At 38.3% G+C, this 24639-nt stretch overlaps 1 protein-coding gene across 5 annotated transcripts in view; it reads left to right on the top strand.

Annotated features, from left to right (window-relative positions):
* The window catches only part of phkb (phosphorylase kinase, beta), a 65451-nt gene that overhangs the window by 842 nt on the left and 39970 nt on the right, over window positions 1-24639 (top strand). For 4 of the 5 annotated variants that reach the window (XM_086071026.1, XM_086071027.1, XM_086071024.1 and 1 more), the window contains 9 exons: window positions 5568-5654; window positions 9791-9929; window positions 11080-11179; window positions 13026-13133; window positions 13405-13485; window positions 18102-18217; window positions 18477-18540; window positions 20881-20976; window positions 23567-23764. In XM_086071026.1, coding sequence (XP_085927152.1) covers window positions 5568-5654; window positions 9791-9929; window positions 11080-11179; window positions 13026-13133; window positions 13405-13485; window positions 18102-18217; window positions 18477-18540; window positions 20881-20976; window positions 23567-23764 — 989 coding nt within the window. Of the gene's footprint in view, window positions 1-386; window positions 487-5567; window positions 5655-9790; window positions 9930-11079; window positions 11180-13025; window positions 13134-13404; window positions 13486-18101; window positions 18218-18476; window positions 18541-20880; window positions 20977-23566; window positions 23765-24639 lie in introns of all 5 variants that reach the window. The other variant, XM_086071028.1, reaches the window with a different exon arrangement.

Here is a 24639-nt window from a genome sequence, read left to right as displayed (position 1 = left end):
CTCAAGTTTTCCCTAAATCTGTGCATATTCCATCTGTTGGGCTCGAATTGTGGTTGACAGAGTATTAAAAACATGACAAGACAATCCAACAGCTTTTCAAGAAGTAAATATGTTTTATTTATTGGAATTAGCATATCAAATTAGTCATAATTGTGACGACATATTGCAGTGCTGTTGCATTGTAACTTTTGAATTAAAAAACTTTTTAACACACATTCTTCTAAAATTGCAGTTTGGTATTAATGTAACATGTTTCCCATTATCACTCCATAACTCAAATTTGTTGCATGCCTTCTGTTTGATAACATCATAATCATGTAATTCAATGTTAATTCATGCATGTGTTCAAAATCCTAACGTGTGCTACTAACTGCCTCTTGCTGTAGATTTGTGATTTAGCTGAGAGAGAGAGAGACGATTGGCCTTAATTTCACCTTTTGAAAATGGCTGGGATAAAGCGGCCTCATCAGAAAGTCCAAAGACTGGGTAAGTAGCAGCAGGTGAAAAGGAGCAAATACAATTAAATAATTCAGGAAAATATGGCATGGTTCAATGGGGGAACAGCAAATATGTCATGTTGACAAAAGTATTGGGACACATTCCACCTCCGAAAGTGAAACGTGAAAGAAAAAGTGCAGTTGTTACCCTATTGGTCTATTATTAAAGAAGAAATATTACGGTAAATGGACTTTGAGTCGCTTGTGTAGAAATAGTTGGGTCCCTGGAGTGCTTATGCGTGAAAATGAAAGTGTCAAAATCAACACCCAAGTACACTAAAGCGTTTGTTATTTGACTACAGTATTCCTCAAAAGCGAGCGGTCTTGCATTTTGCTGGTTTCTAATATAATAGTATAGCTAATTTGCATAAGCCTGCCACCACATTAAATTTAACCCGTGATTTGCCAGCGTGGCTGGGCAACCATTTGTCATTATGTCAGCTGAACATACACTCTCTGACCATCATGTTAAAGCCAAAAGGTAAGCAGAGCTGCACTGAGTGTTCAGTGTCGTGAATGAAGTGTTTCCTCCACGACTGAAAATGATTTTGCTGTCTTTATAATGAAAACAACATACAAATTCTCTTTTATTGACTGATTGAAATGAATTGACCAGGAGGTGTGTCCTAATACTCTTGTCCATACAGTGTTGGTGCAATAGCTAATTACACTATATACGTTTGAAGTGGTGATGTGGTAGAATTGTGTAAAGGCTGTGCCTCGATTGAACCAATAAACACCTGACCTCAAATAAATTATCCCTCAGGAAAAAAAACACGTGTGCTACCAATAGGTGAACTATGATAGCACAAATAGCATGTGTTCAGGCCTTTTAACACTTGGTACTTAACAGGGCACAGGGTGGACGTTTGTCATCGTGGCGCCGTGCCTCAAGTAAAAAAAAAGTCAACTCGGGAGCGGTGTCGGCGAATCCAGTAGGTGAATGGTTGGCAGAGTGAATTCAGAGTGCTAAAATCTATAGATCACCTAGTGGGAAAACAATTCATGCTAGTTCCTGGTAGGCCACAAAGCAACCAGTTTTAAATATGGGTAAGTTTGCATCGTACCGCCGTCGTCCCTGCGCCCTGCCCCACAGTCAACACTTAAGAAAATCAAGTGCGGTGAAAAGGCCTTTAGAGTTGTTGTCCTTACTACTACAACACAGATTCCCTGCAGAGCAGATGCGGCATCTGTAAAGCTGATATTTAAATTAAAAAAAAATCAGATTCCATTTCAACATTAATCAGAAATAATTAGGCATAGGGAATGAAATGAAATTAGATAATAGCCACATGTCTGGTGGCAATATAGAATAAAATATATTACACTAGTTGTGATTATTACTATTTAATTTAATTATTTTTGTCATTTTTGGGGAAATGATGAGAGAGAAATGGTTTAAAAAATGTATACAAATACTTGTCACGTTCTTGAATAATTAATTGCCCTTGGCCTGCATTTGTGAAAATGCTGCATGTGTAACAAGCAGCATGCTTACCAATGACTTGGTTTTAAGATGACTATTATGTTCACATTGGGTACAGTGTGAGAACCAATACAGTTTTTAATGTGAATGTATGTTTAATGAATTTTTAAATTAAAAGAAAACCAATTAATTTACACAATTCAATGTATAATGACCTATTTTTTAATATCTATCAGATTACATAATTTTGGATAGTGAAACATCAATAGTTTTCCCTCATTTAATGTCATAGCAAAGCAGCATATTTCAAAGCCCCTTTATGGTTATCCTGAGAGATTTTTGATTGTCAACATTCATCCAAAAAAAAATATATACATACATGTAACTAAATGTAATAGCCTAAAACTTGTCTTTGAATGCAAGTGCAACAGCAGCCGTTTTTTGTCATTTAACATTGAAGCAAAGCAGCATATCTTTAGTGTTAAGTATAAAATTATCCCATAAATAAACACAATAACATATGAGTGAATGTTTTTTTTTTTTTTTTTTTAGGAAAATAAAACTGTAGTTTGTGTATGCCTTTTTTTGTGTACATATAAAAACAAATTATGATGGAAGCATAGCTACACTGTTTGTGTTTTGTTACAGTTCCTGCCCTTACCCAATAAGCTCCATACCGGGAAAAAAAAAATCTGAATTTAAATACACATAATGTTTTACCACTAATAAAAGCCATATTTACCGAACAGTCAGTAAATCACTGTAATATTGGACTCAAATGTCTTTAAAATGCATAAAGAGGCAATATAGTGAATTTAGTCATGGGATTATAGTAGCACACGTACACCAGAATGATTCCATGTTAGAAAGTACAATTTGACTGTTGAACTTCACATCTACACTCTTCAAAAGAGCTTTATCTGTCCCCTTTGTCCCCATCCCCTGAAATTTTTAATATGATGGAAATTATGCTAATTTCAGTGGGAATGTGAAATGTTCACTACCTTGTGGTGTTGACCTGAGGTCAGGTCTATTAAAATGCAAATCACCGGGACAGCGAGACGAGTCTGAAGATGGTGAGAAAAAAAAAGTCAGAGACTTGAGGGGATTCCCTCAAAAAAAAAAATCTGCTGGCGGGCCACATACGGTACCAACCAATGTCTTACCTTACTTTTTTCCTTTTGTGGTCAATGGAAGTGAAAATTTATAATTAGGAAAAAATAAATCATCTACTTCCGAAGAGAGAATTCAATTTTCCCGTAGGAAATAATGGAAAGAGAAAGCAAATTACGTTGTCTGAGGCTGTGCTGGCAATAGCAAAAGTAATATTCTCTTACGTGTCACACAAGTGTGAAAATCAGAGCAGCATAGCACTCATTCTTAACTGTCATGTAGTCAGACTCTGCTTGACACACAGCTTAGGCTCTGGTTCCGCTCATTTTGAGAGAGGTTGGACTCTCTTACGATCTGGTTTTGCCCGCATTGAAAGGTGCCGAGCAGGTGTCAGCGTACTTATTGCCTCCCAACTTGGTGCTTGTACGTTGAGGTTTACCCCAGTGGATCAGAGGGACTTTCACATACAACTCAAAACTTTTTTTTGGGGTTGCTTGTGCTTCTTCTTTTTTTTTTTTTATGGCTTTTTTGGGAGGGCGGGGTTGTTTTGTACCGAGCTACTTTAATACATACGGTAGTTATGCTAACATCTCATGTAGCATATTTTTTTGTTTGACTCTTGTGTAACGTGATTCATGTAAAGTGCAAATGAAAAGGCAAAATCTTTGGTGAAATTCCAAAATTGGACACCCTTTTAAGTTCCACTGTAAATCCTACGGGAAAAATGTAATCTCAATTTTAACCAAGGTCAACCAGCCTTCTGTATCATCTGGACAAAAACTTTGTCCGTCACTATTTAAAGAGTAACACTTGCGTCCTATCTAGGGATCCATCTATGAGCCTCTCAAGCTGTCCTTTATGGCTTTTTTGGGAGGGCGGGGTTGTTTTGTACCGAGCTACTTTAATACATACGGTAGTTATGCTAACATCTCATGTAGCATTTTTGTTTTTCTTTGACTCTTGTGTAACGTGATTCATGTAAAGTGCAAATGAAAAGGCAACATCTTTGGTGAAATTCCAAAATTGGACACCCTTTTAAGTTCCACTGTAAATCCTACGGGGAAAATGTAATCTCAATTTTAACCAAGGTCAACCAGCCTTCTGTATCATCTGGACAAAAACTTTGTCCGTCACTATTTAAAGAGTAACACTTGCGTCCTATCTAGGGATCCATCTATGAGCCTCTCAAGCTGTCCTTTATGGCTTTTTTGGGAGGGCGGGGTTGTTTTGTACCGAGCTACTTTAATACATACGGTAGTTATGCTAACATCTCATGTAGCATTTTTGTTTTTCTTTGACTCTTGTGTAACGTGATTCATGTAAAGTGCAAATGAAAAGGCAACATCTTTGGTGAAATTCCAAAATTGGACACCCTTTTAAGTTCCACTGTAAATCCTACGGGGAAAAATGTAATCTCAATTTTAACCAAGGTCAACCAGCCTTCTGTATCATCTGGACAAAAACTTTGTCCGTCACTATTTAAAGAGTAACACTTGCGTCCTATCTAAGGATCCATCTATGAGCCTCTCAAGCTGTCCTTTATGGCTTTTTTGGGAGGGCGGGGTTGTTTTGTACCGAGCTACTTTAATACATACGGTAGTTATGCTAACATCTCATGTAGCATTTTTGTTTTTCTTTGACTCTTGTGTAACGTGATTCATGTAAAGTGCAAATGAAAAGGCAACATCTTTGGTGAAATTCCAAAATTGGACACCCTTTTAAGTTCCACTGTAAATCCTACGGGGAAAATGTAATCTAAATTGTAACCAAGGTCAACCAGCCTTCTGTATCATCTGGACAAAAACTTTGTCCGTCACTATTTAAAGAGTAACACTTGCGTCCTATCTAAGGATCCATCTATGAGCCTCTCAAGCTGTCCTTTATGGCTTTTTTGGGAGGGCGGGGTTGTTTTGTACCGAGCTACTTTAATACATACGGTAGTTATGCTAACATCTCATGTAGCATTTTTGTTTGTTTGACTCTTGTGTAACGTGATTCATGTAAAGTGCAAATGAAAAGGCAAAATCTTTGGTGAAATTCCAAAATTGGACACCCTTTTAAGTTCCACTGTAAATCCTACGGGGGAAAATGTAATCTCAATTTTAACCAAGGTCAACCAGCCTTCTGTATCATCTGGACAAAAACTTTGTCCGTCACTATTTAAAGAGTAACACTTGCGTCCTATCTAAGGATCCATCTATGAGCCTCTCAAGCTGTCCTTTATGGCTTTTTTGGGAGGGCGGGGTTGTTTTGTACCGAGCTACTTTAATACATACGGTAGTCATGCTAACATCTCATGTAGCATTTTGGTTTTTGTTTGACTCTTGTGTAACGTGATTCATGTAAAGTGCAAATGAAAAGGCAAAATCTTTGGTGAAATTCCAAAATTGGACACCCTTTTAAGTTCCACTGTAAATCCTACGGGGGAAATGTAATCTCAATTTTAACCAAGGTCAACCAGCCTTCTGTATCATCTGGACAAAAACTTTGTCCGTCACTGTTTAAAGAGTAACACTTGCGTCCTATCTAAGGATCCATCTATGAGCCTCTCAAGCTGTCCATCCTCCACCGCGAGGATGAGCCCCTGTGGGAGAAGCTGGACCGCTACTACAATGCTGGTAAGTACTCTTATCTTCTATCCGCATTGCGAAGCGACGCCGCCTAAGTGGTGTACAACGACAGCCAAGTGGGGGCTCCACAAAGCACACAATAGCCCTACAAAGTACAGCCCAACTATTGAGTTTATGATTCCATCTGACACTTTCCTATTGTTAAGAGCTGTGTGTGTGTGTGTGTTTGGGAGTGTTTCAGGTAAGTGTGTTCGTATTTGCTACAGCAGAGAAAACACGTCCTCAGCAGGAACAGCATCGATTAAAGGCAATTTCCCGGCCAAAGTGCTTTTTCCTGTCCTGGTGTTCCATGAAACACAGCATTGGTTTTATGTTCCCCAGGGATGGCGGGGGTGTTACATGGTGACTGTGCAAGTAACTTATTTGATGGATAGTACCGCACCTAGCTTAGTTAGCCGTTGGTAGAGAACGGGGTATGATTAAACCGCATATGAATGTCGAAATGTCTTTGATGACGTGGAATGTTGTTTGGTGTGGCGTTCACAACAATTGTGCAAGTAACTTATTTGAGGGTGGACTGTACATACAGTATGTACAATAGTTTTCAACTCAAATTTCCTAAGACTCTCTTTGTGTGGAATTTGCTTGGTCACAATCTTTAAGGTTATATGTTGTTTATTGACTGCAGGATACACAGTATGTATTCCAACAGAGGTAGGGCCAAGTATGAATAAAATAATATGAGAATTTCTTTGATCATGTTAAATGTGATTGGTCGGATGTTGATATTACGAAGGTAGCAATATGGCATTTGTCATTAGGCTGATTATGTTGTGAGTGCAATTTGGCCAGACTGATTATCCTGCCTCGACGGGCTGCTATACAAATGGAAAGGAAAAGTGTGGAAATCGAGGTGAACTTCATTTCAGACTATTTCTTGGAAGTAAGAAATAAAGGATTTCATTGTGGGTTTGTGGGTTTGTGTGTGTGTGCGCTTTCTGCGTTTTGCCTGATAGCTGCCGCATTGCGCACACTTGGTGAAACAACGGGTGGCAATTATCGTAACTTGGAGTCCAACAGGTGATGCGATGCACGGAAATAAGTCTCGCCGTCAGGCTTATTTAATTGTTTTGTGGGGTGGCTGTTATAGGAAGTGCCTGTCCAATTCCAGCGGGGGAACAAAGCCAACGTTGTTATCGCCAGCAGCCAGGCCCCTTCTGCCAATATATGCTACCTGCTCTTGCTCACGGTGTCGGCGGCAAGGCAGGAAGACAGTGACAAATCAAACCTGTTGTATTTTCCCCTTTTTTTTGTGTGTGCGTGCCTTTGATGCTTTGCGGCAAAATTGTCCACAATGCCACCACTGTGATTGACTCGTCATGTGTAGTTAAAATTTTTAGTAATTGTGGATTTAGGGGGACCCGCAGTAGATATTCTAACATGACTTGCAAAAAAAGTTACCTTTTTTTTGTGTGTTTTTTTCTCTGCAGGATTATTATATTATATAAATTAGCCATATTGTGATGTCACAACAATACACATTTTCAGAAATAGGCAGTAAACTCAAGATGAATTTGGTTGGTACATTGCTACTTGATGGGAAATTGAGCATTCCAGCGACCTCTGCTGTTTGTGAACAAACATCCATCCATCCATCCATCCATCCATTTTCGTAACCGCTTGTCCTCACAAGGGTCGCGGGGGTTGCTGGAGCCTATCCCAGCTGGCTTCTGGCAGTAGGCGGGGTACACCCTGAACTGGTTGCCAGCCAATCGCAGGGCACACAGAGACAAACAACCATCCACACTCACAATCACACCTATGGACAATTTGGAGAACATGCAAACCCCACCCAGGAAGGCCGAAGCCCGGACTCGATCTCACGTCCTCTGCACTGGGAGGCGGACGCGCTAACCAGTCAACCACCGCGCCGCCCTTGTGTACAAACATTTAAAAGTTAATTCTCCATAATATGTCCGCTTTAAGATGTGTGAGCACGGAATTGAGTCCAGCTCAGCGTGTCCCCTGAGAACCAAAATGCAATAATGTCGTCTTGATCTTGAGAATGATCCGAGACGCACGCATCAACCAAGTCATCTTGGCGTGTAAATGAGCAGCATTAGGAAACTCACACACACACACACACAACAGTAGTTTGCTCTGAAGACTTCTTCCAAATGCTAATTAAGGGGATTTTTGGGGAGGGTATTTTGACATCCATCAAGATAATGTTGCACTAAATCATCTGTCGGCTGGTTTAGAACGGACTCGTCGGCTGCACGGGGGACTGATGAGGAAAGACGATGGGATGGGTGGGAGAACGATGGGGAGCCAAACTAAAGATGACAACTGAGGGGGGAAAAAGTAGTGCTTTGATGACATTTTCATTGAAATTGCTTTGATGGATAAAAGGATTGATAGTGAGGTTACTTATCCATTCTATACGTCTGTATCCTTTCTTTTCGGAGATCTACGGTAGTCTAATTTTAAAGGGATACTTGACTCATTGAGCCATTTTCAACAGTAAGAAGATCCAGTCATTTCTGGACTATAAGCCGTTACTTTTTTCACTTGCATTCGACCTTGCGGCTAATACAAAGGTGCGGCTTATCCATCAGATCACAAGGGGGCGCGCTATAAAAGAAGCGCAAGAGCGTCAGGCAGAGCAAAACAAACCAAATGAGCCCAAATACAGTAGAAGAGACAGAATGAGAGCGAGACAATTTGTGCCCTCACTGTAGAAAAAAAATAGCGGAAACGCTTATATACCAGTGTGGTAACATTAAAACACCTGCGGCTTATATGTGTAACAATCCCGAGTATTCCTAAAATTTAGCTAGCGCGGCTTATAGTCAGGTGCGCCTTCATAGTCCAGAAATTACTGTAATATCTTGTCTATATTATTTTTCTCAAACAATTATTAAAGTTAATTAAATATACTGCTGAAAATGGTTCAATGAGTCAAGTATCTCTTTAACATTTGGTACAATTTTGGTAAATAGTCTTATTTTGCACTACATTTGAGCGATTTCTGATTTTTTTTTTACCACCTGACGACTTTTGGGGCATTTACGGTTCATTTATTTGAACTTTCATCACTTTTGGGCTCATATATTTACCTGTGCAATATTTTGCATTTTTTTATTTGTTTTAAACTATGCAATTTTTTGCAAATTTGTGGTATTTTGAATTTTTTGGAATTGCGAAGCTTTTGAGAAATGTTTTTTTTTTTTACCTGTAGAATTTTGGCTTGATTTACAGTACATTTATTTGTACTTGTTAATGTGGTAGTCGTGTTTTATTTTGCCGTTGACCCTTTTTGTTATTGCTGTGGCATTATTTTAATACGTCTGCCTCCCACGAGTTCTCCACAGCACAAACCGTTTGGATGATGGATGTGCACATGTATTTCCAACAGTTAATGCATGCGTAGGGGGTGAATATAAATGCCTTCTATACCTTTTGTGAGACCATATGTTCATCTGTCAAGTGTCTCAGCTGGACCAAATTCTTCACTATCGCTGACTGTATAACAAACGACCAGCAGAATGGATGTCGCCTGCCATTTGTGGTGCCTATGCTGATGAAAAATGGCGTGATCCCCCCAGTTAGATTAGTCACCTCTGCAGCAGTACGACTGCTAGCCGTGTGTGTGTGTGTGTGTAAAATATATTAATGGCTATGTCAGAAGCTTGGATGGGGACATATTTCTGCATATTTTGTTGGTGGAGGGTGTCATATTGTCATGCAAGCACTGCGATGCAAATTCAAATCCTACAGTTGAGTAACATTTCTCGTATTTATTTTACATAAATCACTTTGATAAAAAAAATCATTCATAGTGCTCTAAAAATGCTCTATTTGCATTTGTTGGACTATATTGTGGCAAGTGGCAGTTTATATATTGGATGACGCTCTAAAGGCCGCAGATCAGGATTTGTTGGGGACCTTATTAGATTACAGGTGTACCTAATGTTTGGTATCTAGTATCTACTTATTAGTAGAGTGGTGGGCAAATTTGTGAGCACAAGGGCCAACATTTTCAAAATGGATTGACCAGGTCATTCATGTATGAAAAAAAACAAGTTCAAATGTGTATTTAAATACAGAACACCTTCATGCAGGTTACAACAAAAGATGTGCCTCTTAGCATGCCTTTATTTTTTTTCTCTATCTCTTGCCAGTCAAAACCACCATACTGGACTACCAGAGTCCCACCACCGGCCTTTTCCCCGTCAAGACCTGCTCCACATGTAAAGAGGCCAAGGTGCGGGACTCCCTGTATTGTGCGGCGGGAGCTTGGGCGCTGGCCATAGCGTACCGGTCAGTATCACAGTATATCGATAGATGAAAATGTTTGGGTTAAGCAGCATGTGGCTCATGTGATGTTTTTTTTCCCCATAGACTATTGTATTTATTTAAAATTTTGATATTTGAAAGGACCCAAAAACCTTTGAGTGGAAAACACATAAAATTGTAATGCGGACCCAAAGCTTTTGAACAGAGATTTGTTTTTTTCATTTTAAGGCACTTGTTTTCTGTTCAGGAAAAAAAAAATCAATTATTTCTGATCAAAACTTTGAACCAGGTCGTTGTCATTTATTTCATGAAGGAATTCAGATTTTTGCTTAATAAATAAATATAAAAAAAAGATTGATTATTCTATTTTTGAAGGCCACATCGCACCGCCTTTGCACACAATACACTTTGTGTTTTTCTTCCCTCCCCACGAAGGCACTTTACCAAGCGTTCATGCCCTCTTCACCTGCACTCCTCTTAGATTGGCTATTTTAGTTAGAACAGATGAGGAGGACAACAAACTAAAAGAGCCACGAGGACTGTACGGGAGTGAGTGAAGACGTGATGGAGAAAAGGAAGCGGGGAAAAAAAATAAAGGGAGATGGAAGAGGAGGGACGTTAAAAATAGAGCTCTGCGTTGCGATGTGACCGGCGGCGGATCAGAGCCATCAGTCACGGCCGCCTCCTATTAGAACTGTCACTGGGATTTAATTAAGATGATTCTCATCTGACGGCCTCACGGAGTGGCGTTACTTTCTCTGCTGCTCGATGCCGTGTGCTTGTGTGTGAGCGTATCACACAATAACTTAACTTCATTCACTCAGTTCAATTGCATTATAATGAACATACGCCATGTTCTCCTGTCGTCCAAATCTCAGAACCGCCAACCATATCTGATTAATGAGTTTTCGGCTTGTATATTCTCACTGACCACAACATTAGGCACATGCAGAATTGAAATTGAAATTGATTGGTCTTCGTGATGTTCTTGGTAGAGATACTTAGCAATACTGCGTTGACGTCATCCAGTAGGGATTCTGATGATACTTCTTTTTTTTTTTGGCCTTGACAAGCAGGAAGTAGAATGATTTTATGAACAGTTATTTCTTATTCAGTGGGAATTTGGGCTTTCAAAGAATCCAAATTAAACATGTACTCTGTTTCTGGGTTACAGACGCATTGACGATGACATGGGACGCACCCACGAACTGGAGCACTCGGCCATCAAGTGCATGAGAGGAATCCTCTACTGCTACATGAGGCAGGCTCATAAGGTCAGCGGTGTTACATATTTGTTATGTTTGACTGTCAGCACTCTGTCAATCCTTTGTGCCAATCATAGCTACATTAGATATTTTTAGGCGCTTAAATGTAGTTTGACTGAATTCAATGTGTCAGACATCTGTTCTGTGCTGTACCATGATTGGTCAGGCTGCCTTTTGAGGGTGTGGCTTTACGTCTTCTGGTCTCCACCAATGCCAATACAATCCAGATTTGGATAATTTTTTTTTACATTTAAGGAAAATGTACACAACACCAACAATAATAATAATAATGTAATAATAATAATAACAATAATAACATTATAAAAAAAAAATAAGGATAATAATAAAATCATAATTAAAAAAAAATACATTTTCAAAAATCATGCAGAATTTTTTGGGCAATGTAAATATAAATTGGAAGACAATCTTGGAATGCAGTGCTAATAATTTTGTAATTAATAAAGATCATAGAAAATAAAAAAAATATTTCTTAAAATCTATTTAATGCAGATGTAAAAAATATGTGATTGCGGTAATATTAAAAGATAGTCTGAACAATAAAATCATAAAAATGCAAATAAAATAAAAACATGAGTAACAATGAATAACAATATAATTATAAATACAAATATGGAAACATAATGCAAAAGAAGTTAGGTTAAAAAAAAACTTTGCCTCAGGGAAACATTTTCACGCAAAATTTGGAGCGGAAAAAAAGAGGAGCAGGCAGGTAGAATATTAGTTAACAGTTGGAGTTGGTGCAGAAGGAGGACGTACGGTGGCACTTGGAGAGAAAAAAAGATTGAGGATGAGAAAGTGGCTGCTCTGATGATGGCGCGAGCCAGCAAGGGTGGAAACAAATGAGGTAAAAGTGGGACAAAGGCCCAATTATTTATAACTCTGTGTGACAGAGGGAACGGCTGGGGGCCCAGCTGTGATTTCATGTCGCCACCACACAACCCCCCCCCCCCCCAAAAAAACACACACACACACAAGAAAAGAAATGTCACACAGTAGCGCCCCCTGGAATTTTGCTACAAGTATGAGCCCTTTTCACCAGGTTGACAGATGAGGAGCCATAAAGACTGTATGAGATGAAATTGGGTGGACTTACTGTTATTTCTTGAAAATAACATGAAACCAAGCCTCACTCACACTCATGTATTACATTTTTCTTCTTTGTATTCATGTATGTATGCTCCCCCAATTCGCTGGTATCCACGCTAAAAAATGGAATCATTATATTATATTTGTTTGGGCTGTCAACACTTTAGCCTTCGTCGCTTGCTGGTATGAAACACAAAGCCCTCTCGCGTGGTCACGTTATTTCACAAAATGAAAACACAGCAGAATGTCCTTGATATGCGAACGCTTCTCACTGAGAAATTCCTTATGCTCGTTGGTAACTGACACACAGCGATCCCTTTCAAATTGAGATGTGTTTCACAAATAGATTATTTTCTTTGCGAGATCGGTTTCTCCTGGAGATCCCTTTCCCTGAGAGATCCCTTTCACTAAGATCACTTTCATTCAGAGATCACTCGGACCAGGGGGGGGTCCCTTTCACGCACGGATCCATTTCACTCCACGATCATTTTCACACAGATCAATTTCGATTCATTTGATTTCGAGATCCATGCGGGGATCGCTTTCAAAAGCACACTGATTGATTTCACTCAGAGGTCCTTTTTCCGCAGACGTCCTTGATGCTGAGATCTTTTTCACACTGAGGTCCCTTGCATGTCTTTCCCTTGGCAATCCTGTTGACTCTGAGATCCCTTACACACGGGTGGTACTGTAGATCTTTTCACATAGAGATTTGTTTTACACAGAGATATCTTGTGTGTTTGTGTAGGTGGAGCAGTTTAAGCAGGACCCCAGCCCCTCCAAATGTCTGCACTCCATGTTCAACGTGGACACGGGCGATGAGATCCACACCTACGACCAATACCACCACCTGCAGGTCAGTTCAGTAAAGACACATAGCAACAATAAAAGTTCCAAATCCAGGACTGGAGCTTCCCTGCTTGTTTAATGGGACAGTGAAGCTTTCGGGGTCACTTATCTGCTCACGATGCTTGGTGGTTCCACGCTAGCATTACTAAGCGTTACTTTGTGCCACTCCTTTTATTTTTTATTTTTTTATTTTTAGCAAAACGAGGAGCCTTGCGTTTGCATCGCAAACTCAAAATCAGCAGAAAATTTAAGTGGCTGCGCTTGTGTGCTTGCCGCAGATCGACGCCGTTTCCCTGTTCCTGCTCTACCTGGTGGAGATGATCTGCTCTGGCCTGCAGATTATCTACAACACCGACGAGGTACGCACTAGCCACATTCTGTTTACCTGATGCCATGCTGCTGTTTTGGTCAGCAACAGATTTTAAATGTGCTCAGCAACTAACCTTTGATGTCCATGTGTGAATAATAGCATCTACATATGAAGTGCCATATTTATATTTATCCTAGAAGTGTCTATTTGAGGGAGGACTTCATGTAGATTATTTGGTGCTGATGGTTTGGTTAGCAACAGTGTTCATATTCACTCTGCAGTTAACTATTTCACATGGACACTATTTTCTACGAAAGTGATATAATTACACTTTCTACCCGTAGAAGAGATGTCTCATGTTAAGTTAACACCCAATGGTGCTGCTATTTCAAAATTGAAATGTGCTCAGCATTTGACTATTTTATTATTTATTTATTTATGTTCCTGAGTTTCAACAATAGTATGTAGGGTCGATGAAGCGAGCTAATTACACATACAAGCTCTCCATTTGAGGGAGCGGTTAGATTTTTTTGGTTTGATTTTCGTAGCGCTGTTTTTGTTTGCTATCAAAGTTCAAATGCACTCAACAGTTAACTACAGTGATTCAAGTGAGCACTACAAACTATGAAGTTGAAGTGAGATATTTATGTACACCACTGGGGATGTGTCTTTTTGAGGGAAGGTGTTTATTTATCTTCAAACCAATAAGCACATATGCATCCTTTGTTGCTGCCGGTCTGGTTAGCAATAGTGTTGTAATGCCCTCAAGCAAGTCACTATTTACAGTCATCTATTGTATGTTTAAACTGAAATAATTACATTTACTAATTTTTATGTTTTTATTAGTCTTAAATGTACATTAGTCGGTGCTGCTGTTTTGGTTACCGTTTAAAACAACAGAGTTTGCAAAGTTACGAGTTGTTTCTTTGTCAGTAATTGTCCTTTTTGCTGCGGCTACGGTGCTCGCACTTGGCATGCAGCAGAGGCGACGTTCAAAACGACTTTGGGCATGAAAACAAGGCAAAGCCTCGCCACTGATGTGACGCTTATTTACTTTTGGGCAGCACACGAGCAGACTTAATGGGCCTGCGCTTTATATAAGGAGCCTTCACTTAAAATGCACTGACTGCTAAGGAGGTAAAAAGACAAGAGCCAATATGACATTGATGTGTGTGTGCACTTTTGATTATCACGATTTTTGATCAATAACGTTATTCCTTATCCCTGCCGGGTGAAACATGCTTAATAAATAAATAAATAAATAAATAAATAAAGTTCATGTCATGACGGGCATCCGGCGTAAAAAGAAACTGCCAACCTTCAGGCGAGTGACACAAGAACTTTTGATTGACACTGTGGTGCGGGTATCAATTCAACATTTTTGTTATTGCTATTGAAGTGTCTTTTGGGAACTTAACTATTTGCTCCTAAAAAAGTATAAATATGTTCTATTTTAAATAGTGCCATGGTCCCAAAAACGTATTTATAGTTATATGTTTTTTTTATGCTAGAGCATACAGAAGGCTTTAATGCAGCCTCTGACCTGAAGAGGTTGCTTAAAGCAATGGGAGTTATCACAAAAACGGCCAGCAAGTGGCAGCAGAGTAAAATTGATCAACCAGGGCCATGTTGAAAAAAGCCATTTCCCCCACAATTTTAAACAGATTTGTGAATAATGCTGAAACTTGCTAATTGCTGCAAAATGAAAACAGAAATATACTTTATTTTCCTGATGAAAAAAGAGACACTAATCTTTCTTTTGGTAGGTTCCATGTTTTTATAGCAATAGATCACAAAATCCTTGCAAAATCCGTCAAAATATAGCAAAACAGCCGGGAGCGAAGGGTGTTGCTTCAGCGAAAATGGCTGGGAGTGAATGAGTTAAATATGAATCTTATTAAGATACACATTAGATTAGAAAGGGAATTATTTTAACCCCTCAAAACAATGCTCTAATATTTTAAAATATTCATATATAACTAAATGATTCAAATGTATTCACATTAGTTGCATACAATTGCCAGAAATGATTGACCCCCTCCCCACACACACATACCCCCGCCCCCCCACACCCCCGCTATTATAGTATACCTTGTTGCTGATATGACATTTACACTTTATCTCCTGACATTCCAATACTGTCCACACAAACCGACCAACCGTGTTTCCCACCTGCTTGTGCATTCTCCTCAATGCATACTTTATTTTATTTTTTATTTTTTTTATTTATTTTTTTCCTCAATGCATACTTGATGCGGACGCCTTCTCAGTGTCATGTGATATATTTACATCATCATTCTCGAGCTGGTAGCACAGCACATACAATGTATACAGTGCATGTCTAACAATATGTCAAACATGATCATGTCACATTCTCATAACTGGAAATTGATACAACTCGTGATTACCTCAGGAAATTGTGTGCTCGGTGTGATGCTGGGCCGAGTTTTACTTCTGGCTTCGCAGCATGTCATAACAAGCCCTACAATGAGCTGAACTAGTTGCCCTTTGTTGCATCAGCTAGTTGTTCATAGTAAAACTTAAAACAGTCAGTTGTGCACAGTGTTGGCATCAAAGGGCCTTCGTTACATGTGGTAGATGAAGGTTAATTTATGCTAATTGTGTTCTAAATTAAATCTAAATATACATAAAATAATAACTGAACTATAAAATACTTTTTCCCAATTGGTTGGGTTTCATGCTCGAAGTGGAAGCTGCAATGCGGAGTTTTTCTTTCATTTTGTTTATTTTTTTGTTTTTTGAGCGTGTGCAAAAAAGCTGCCATGAAAGCTGCTGCGTGTCCTCTGAAGATGCATTCATACACTTTCTGCCGGATGCTGTGTGCGTGTGCGTGCGTGCGTGTGCGCCGCCATTAAGATGCCATTAAGATACTTAACACTTAATCCTCTTTATCTGTCCATCTTATTGGCAAAGTCCAAACCGGAAGACAAAACACCTCCTCAGATCCTAGAAATAAGATCGAGAGTGTAAGAAAAAAAAAAGAAGAAGAAACAAAGTCTACCCATCATATGCTAACACATTTAGGCATCATATAAGATTTCAAACAGTTTTGGATTATTGCTTGTTGTTTATTCCTACAGTGCAAGCTAGTGGTTATCATGAATAACGGTCTGCAATTCATCATGTGCCACTTAGATTGTGCGCGCATGTGCCCGTTCATGACTGTGAGTGCCGTGGAGCATTATCTTACAATCTGTGATTATTTTATTCTATTGTGCACGGTGTCAATCATCAATAGCTAGCCAGCGGAGCGGTCAGGGTAATTATACGACATACATTGCACACATTCATGCGACAGTGAGTGCCATGGACTCTTTCAACTCTGGATTATCGGTAATTGTTCTGTTTATTTTTACTGACATGAAAGGTGGTGTTAAGGGTGTCAAATTCATTTCAGTTGTGGGCTCCGACCAGAATATTTGTGGCTTAAATGGTAAGCGGAGTGCACTTATTTAGCACTGTTTATCTACACCACAAAATGTTTATAATGACAATTGTGGACAATTCAATTCAATGTTTTTTGGTGCAAATAATTACATTTGGAAAGTTGGAAGTACATTTGGAAAATATTTACATTTATTTCCTGGTATTAGTATCTTTTTTCAAATCATATGAATTTAAATCTGAAATTTCTGAACAAAAGTTAATGCAATTTAATTTTAAGAGCACGTTTTCACATATGCTTAATTTTGTCCATATCCAAAATATATATATTTTTTCATACATCTGGTTAGCAAGTCCGTGGTCCAGTGTGTGACCCTCTGAGTACCACTAATGAAAAATGTTAGTTCCCTCCAGCATTTAAAGTTAAAGTACCCACTGGTGTCACACCCATCTAAGTGGGGCGAAATTCGTTCTCCGCATTTGACCCTTGAGGGAGTGGTGAGCAGCAGCAGGGGCCGCGCTCGGGAATCATTTGGTGATCGAACCCCCCCAGTTCCAACCCTTAATGCTGAGTGTCAAGCAGGGCGGCAATGGGTCCCGTTTTTATAGTCTTTGCTATGACCTGGCCAGGGATTGAACCCTCATGGATTTTTTGGGGGATCTTTTTCGGGTCAGGTTTAGACAAACTATTAGCATTTTGTGCATGTATTTGATACCAGATTTCCCGATCTCAGGCAGCGTCCCTTAACTCATTCACTGCCATTGACTGTCAAAAATTAATTTGAACTATTTCTATTAGTTTCACATTTTTTTCCACTTTTGTTAACAAGAGTATGAAAACCGAGATTTTTTTTTTATTTATTTTTTTTTTTGTACATTTTAAAGCAGATACAAAATTCTAGGTTTTCATACTCTTGTTAACAAAAGTGGGGAAAAAAAGTGAAAATAAAAGAAATAGTTCAAATGAATTTTTGACGTCTACAGCCGTTAATGGCAATGAATGAGTTAATTCTCATTTTGACCTGAATTGCTAGAAATTTGGCAACAATATTTTTCTCTGCCTGTGTCGTACTGTTGTTCCTGCTATCTTTCTGCTAAGGCTCAACTATCTATTTTTCCTTTTCGAATTAAGTTCTCATTTCTGAATGGTCATATTGGTTATGTTTATACGCTGAAGGACCTTCTCATTTGTGACGCGATCAACGTAGGAGATTCTTGTGTTGGTCGACCACAACTTTTATCTCCTCTGATATTTTACAGGTGTCCTTCATCCAGAACCTGGTGTTCTGCGTGGAGAGAGCCTACAGGGTTCCTGACTACGGCATGTGGGAGCGAGGCAGCAAGTACAACAACGGCAGCACCGAGCTGCATTCGAGGTCAGTTGGAAAACAAGTTAATCACTGTTAATTAACATAAATGTAATGAAAAAAAAAAAGTTTAAATGTCGCGGAACATGCCTGGAATGTAACCACCATAATGGATGTAATAAAAAAAATCATACGAGTGTAAAAAGAAATTAAAATTTAAAATGTTTAATTTGAAAAGTAATACTTAAAAAAAAACGACATTGTCATGCAAGTGCAAAAAGAGTTTAATGTGGGTGAATGAAAATACAATTCTAATGTTGTTGTGCAGCTCCGTGGGCTTGGCCAAGGCTGCTCTAGAGGCCATCAATGGATTTAACCTGTTTGGAAACCAGGTATACACACAATCATGTTTAATGTCTATACTGTACACCTCTGTTGTACCATGTCTGTATATAATGGACTATACAACTTTAATATACCATATTTATATATTTAATGACCTGTATGCCATATTTACTGCTCATGTACAATCAGTACCATGTTTACATCATATTGAATATGTTTGAGTCGGCACACCTAATGTATCATATTTATGTCTGATTTTATGTGTGTGTCTGTAATGTATCTCATCATATTTACTGGTATATACACCACTAATGTACCATATTTTATTCTGCACATGCACACAAAAAAAAGACTCCATTAATGGCTTCCGTGTTCTATCAATGCTGATTTCCCAGTCGACTGGCTCGCAGCAGCCGACGCTCTCATCACGTTATACTGCGGCGTGTGAATTTGTCATTTTCCCGCCGTCTTTGTGTGAGGCGAGGTGTTCAATTTTTTTTTTCTTGGTGAACTTTTGGTTTTCCCATCATGATAAGAATTGATCTGAGGCAAGAGTGCGAAAAGCTTCTTCCTGTCATGTCATTTAATCTACTGAGCTGTGAGCGCAACGGAACGGCACACATTTCCTCTTTTTATTTTTAAGTGCCAAGTCATCGTTTTTACTTATTATTACTCGAGAACTCAATCCTTTAGTATTTTTATGTTGTATTTATTTGATTATTTTTTTTTTTTGGTTTTATTTAAGGCTTATTTTAATCAAAAAGACCAGACTTGAAAAATAGAGCATGCCGTAAAATAAACACACATATGCTAGCATTAGCCTAGCCAACTATCCCAGAGTGTCCACCAGGCTGCAATCTGCAATCTGACCTGAATCTTTCCTTGGATAATTTGTGCCTCCTTACCTATGCCAGTTTGCCAAGAGGTAAAGGGGAGCATCATTCTACTCCCTTGTTCATTTAAATTGTATGTTTCCAACTGATGCGTTCCAAGCAGCGTGGATTTTGCAGTTTTATTCTTTTTTTTTTCTTATTATTTTATTTTATACTTGTAGCTGAACTCGTCACCCACAAAATGGAGCACAGTCAGAGTTGAGTCAAAATTTCTGTAGGTGGGGACAAAAGTTGATGTGTTTTTTTTAATCAGTTATACAAATTTAAATAAATAAATAAAATATATAAGCGTTTGCTTAACTCATTCACTGCCATTGACGGCTATAGACTTTTTTATTAGTTTAACATTCTTTTCCACTTTTGTTAACAAGAAATTCCCAAAATTATTGTACATTTAGAACAGATATAAAATTTGTGATTAATCGTGAGTTAACTATTGAAGTCATGCAATTAGTTACAATTTAAAAAAAATAATAATCACCTGATGCGATTTAAAAAAATAAATAAAGAAAAGATTATTAAAAATTAGGGGCGTCAGGCAATTTAAATTTTGAATTGTAATTAATCGCATGACTTCACTCACTCATGATTAATCACAAATGTTATATTTGTTCTAAATGTACAATAAAAAAATCTAGGTTTTCATACTTTTGTTAACAAAAGTGGATTTTTTTTAAACTAATAGAAATAGTTACAATTCATTTTTGTTGTCTATAGCCGTCAATGGCAGTGAATGAGTTAATAATAAAATTACAATAAATCATTCTAATGTTTTAATTAGTATTATTTATTGTTAATGTAATCATGATTTCATACAATCAATTAAAAAAATATTATTATTATTATTATTTTTTTATTATATTTTTTGAGGTTTTATTCAATAAACCAATACATACTTTTCAAATCTATATTCATACTGTATTTTTATTTTATAATACATTTTTACATTTTAGTTTTTACAATAAAGCAACAGTTATTTCATAATATTAATATATTTTAAGTCACCATTCAATCTAACCAATTTTAAGCTCCACTTTGCCCACCCCTGGTTTAAACGACTGGCCTCCAGCACTTCTTTTTTTTCCCCCCCTCAATCAACAGCGCTGACCCACAATCCCTTGCACTTTGCATACCTTGCTGATTTGACTAAAAGCCCTCTCTGTCCAACACTTTTTTTTGGGGAGTGTGGTAGAAAATAGACCGTGTAGGCAATAATCATCCATAATGCATCTGTGCTTACATTAGAAAGTGCTTAGCAGGTGGAGGGAGCAGAGCTGTATGTGTGTGTGTGTGTGTTTTTTTTTTGTAGTTGTTCCAAACGTTTGACCACTCGCTAAGTAAAAAGCACCAATGGTGAGGTGTTTAAGTGCATGGGATGTTTTGGAATGATGGGTTGGGATGACTCTTCACTGGCTGTTGTTGGAGCACTCCCACGCTGCACTTCATGTTGGTTAGTATTTAAACAAGTGTGTGCGTGCGTGCGTGTGCGTTTAGGGCTGCTCCTGGTCGGTGATCTTCGTGGATCTGGACGCCCACAACCGAAACAGACAAACATTGTGCTCCCTGCTTCCCCGAGAATCACGCTCTCACGTGAGTGCGCACACACTGTTACGCCAACCACCCACTGAGGTTCGCGTGGGAGGGAAAACAGATGTGGATTATTTCTAGTAGTCATTTTAATTTTCTATTTTACAAGGTGGTGTTTATTATGAAAAACTGGTGAGAGGAGGCGTAATCACATGTGCCCAAATGTGCTGTGGACTATTTTTTGTATTTATTTCTAGTCATAATTATCTATGTGGATTAGGGGTGTGCCAAAAATGTATTCTTATAAGAATCAACATTCTCATTTAGTATAATTCAGAATCCATTTTAAATGTCCCAAAATCGTTTTTATGTAAATTATTTCATACTGTTTTGCGCTTGTTTGTGTGTGCCGCTGTTCATGTTGTACACGGTTTGGCCACTTAGGGGCAGTGTGGTTCCGCGCGTTCTGATACACTGTTAAGTTGTCGCCACATTAGAAGGAAAAAGTCACGATCAAGTTATTCCAATAAAAGTTTGCAGCGTAGGAAGAGCATATGCTGGCTAGTAATGTTAAAATGCTTCTCTGTATACATTCCTGAAGCGTTTTGTATGAATAGCCGTTCTTTTGAGTGATAAAAGTGTCGCGAGTAGCACGCTAATTAGTATTAGCGAGTCATGACGATTCTTTGCACATCTATAAATTGAAACAGAAATAATTATCATTAAAATCGTTTTGAATCAAACATTGTTCTAAATCGAAAATAGATTCCGAATCGAATCGCAGACCCAAAAAATTCAAATTAAATCGAATCGTGAGACAGTCAAAAGATTCCCACCCCCACTGTGGATCACAAATATGACATACATTTTCTTTGTATTCTTTTTTTGACTCTGTAGATTATTTAATGTTGTTCTATTTACACAAGAATTAGGACACATATATTCTTACATCAGTCTTACAATTGAACCTTTAAATGTGTATTCATTATAAATTACAAGGGAAAGAAAATGACTTGTGCCTGTTTCATATGAAAAGGGTTCTTAATACTAGAGTCATAGCAAAGTGTGAGTGTGGAGGAGCACTGATAAGGAAACATGTATGGCAGCAGCCAATGTGGGAGGATTGAACAACTAAATGGACTTTGCGAAAATACGGGTGGTCTCCGGGGGGCTATTAATTAGCAGATGTTCAACTGAGCTGATGGACTTTTTCCCCGAGATGAATCCTGGTGCATTTGAGCACTGAATGGATTCTAAAAAAGCTGAAGTGCTTCCTCTCGGAGGCGTCCTCACTTCCCTTTTTCGGAGCAGCTGTGATCTTAATCCCCTCTTCATCTTCCTCCTCCTCATCCTCTTCGCTCCCGTCAGACTTGGAAATAGAAGCCTCGTGACGACAGCTGTAAGAGGTTAATTGCACACATCAGACAAACGTCAAGGTGTCAGCGGGTTTTTGGAACTCAGCACCCTGCCTCAGCGTTGCAAAATGAAGGTTGAAGAAGAAGCAAGGCACAAAATAGCGAAAATATCAATGCGACATCGGCAACCCTTAGCCTGTGACGGAGGATTGGAATTCAATATTCCATTTGGCGACAGTCCACCACCCGCCTCGGGTGCGGAAAGACACAACCCGACATGGAAAGCCGTGCACGTTTTTTTTTGTTTTTTTTTACTTGAATGTTTATTCATAGTCATTACGTTTATTTCTGTTAAGCAAGGTGGCATTATGATAATAAAAGAGGAACAATCTCATTAACTCATTCAAACCCAAACACTTATAAATAGGTTTTCAATACTTTGTCCTTTACTCCCAAAAATGTATTTCTACATTTTTTTTATGCTAGAGCATACAGAAGGCTTTGATGCATCTTCTGACCTAAAGAACTTGCTTAAAGCATTGGTAGTTTTGACAAAAAATGGCCAGCAGGTAGCAACAGAGTATAAGAGATCAGCCTGGGCCATGTTGCAACAAGCTCTTTTTCCCAGTGTTTTCAACAGGTTTGGGAATAATGATGAAACTTAGCTATATTCTAATTCTAATTGCTGCAAAACAAACAGATACAAATATACTTTTTTTTTCCCTGATGAAAGAAGAGACTAATCTTTCTTTTGATAGGCTCCATGTTTTTATAGCAGTAGAACAGAAGATTCTGTGGGCTTTGCAAAATCAGTCAAAATCCAGTAAAACAGCCGGGAGCAAAGGGGGTTGCTTCAGTGAAAATCACTGCCAGTGAATGAGTTAATGATATGACACATATATTGCATGCTCACCTGTCCCCGTGTGATCGAGATTGATCACACCTAATCATATTCATAGGACACGTGCATTGCATGTTCCTAGAAATTATTGTTGTTTTTTTTACTCTGTGGATTGTTTCAAGTCACTTTGTTTATTTCTATTATGCAAGGTGGTGGTTACCTGCCCAAGTGCATTCAAGTACGTGTCATATAAATTCAGTGTTTAAATTAAATTGCGGTTTCAATATGGGGTCTTCATTTGTGATCATAACTTCATCCATCACAAATCAAGGACGATAAATAATCTTTGTAGGGTTAAAAAAAGAAAGGAAAAAAAATCTTCAATTTGTAGTTTAATAATTTGGCAACACTTGGACATTTGAACAAAAACAATTTAAAAATACGTTTTGTTTGCTAGAACACAGATGCAGCCTTACTGCCGACCATCAGCTACCCTGCTTTCGCCGTGGACGACGACGCCCTCTACAGTCAGACGCTGGACAAAATCGTCCGCAAGCTGCGTGGAAAATACGGCTTCAAACGCTTCCTCCGCGACGGACACCGCACCGCCAACGAGGACAAGGAGCGCGGATACTACAAACCTGCTGAAATGAAGGTAGTACACAACAGAAGAAAAAAAAATCCTTAAAAAATCCAATTAACAGTTTTGGGTTGTTTGTGGCAGGGCTTGGTCCTTATTCCCCATTACAGGTATGGGGGACCAAAACTGCCAAAATTAAAAATAAATAAATGACAAAATAAATAAATAAATGAATAAAAGTGAAAATAAGAACGGATATAAAAAATACAATACAAAAAAATAAGTATAAATGGAAGACAAAAACAACAAATGTATATATCCCTAAATAAAATAAAATAAAGATACAAAAAAATACAAATAAATATAAAAATATTGAAAGGCAGTTTGCAACAGCAGAGCCCAACCCAAGACAAGCTTAGGACCGCCCCTTCATTTGAATAACATTTCGACCTGACAGAGCGTCTGCAGCATGAAATAAATAAATGTGAGAGCAGAACCTTTTTATTTATTGATTGATATTTATTTCTATTCATATATTTTTAATTTTTTTTATTTTGACATTTATTTTTATGTTAATTTTTATTTTTTAATCTCGTTTTCATTTTTATTTTTTATTTGTATTATTATTATATTATTTATTGTTTTTATTTCCATTTATATTTATTTTTTGTATTAAATTTTTGAATTCTATTTTTTTATATCCATTTTTTATTTAACATTTTGGCAGTTTTGCTCCTCCATATCCAGGTCTATACAATTTATTCAGTATTCAACCTTTTCTGCAAAAATAATTGCAACCCTACGAGAGACAAGGTAGTCCCAAAGCTGCCGCGCTTAAGAAGTTAAGTTGTCAGCACTGACAGAGAGCAGCAGCTCGTATGATCCGCAGTGTAACCAATCAGGCGAGTGACTGAAGCGCAAAAAAAAACCCCGAAGACCTCCTCGGACGT

Source organism: Leptonotus elevatus, chromosome 3 (assembly GCF_054856555.1).
Source record: "Leptonotus elevatus isolate MCC_2025b chromosome 3, RoL_Lele_1.0, whole genome shotgun sequence".
In the NCBI taxonomy this organism is placed as follows: domain Eukaryota; kingdom Metazoa; phylum Chordata; class Actinopteri; order Syngnathiformes; family Syngnathidae; genus Leptonotus; species Leptonotus elevatus.
This window is presented reverse-complemented; position numbering and strand designations above follow the sequence as displayed.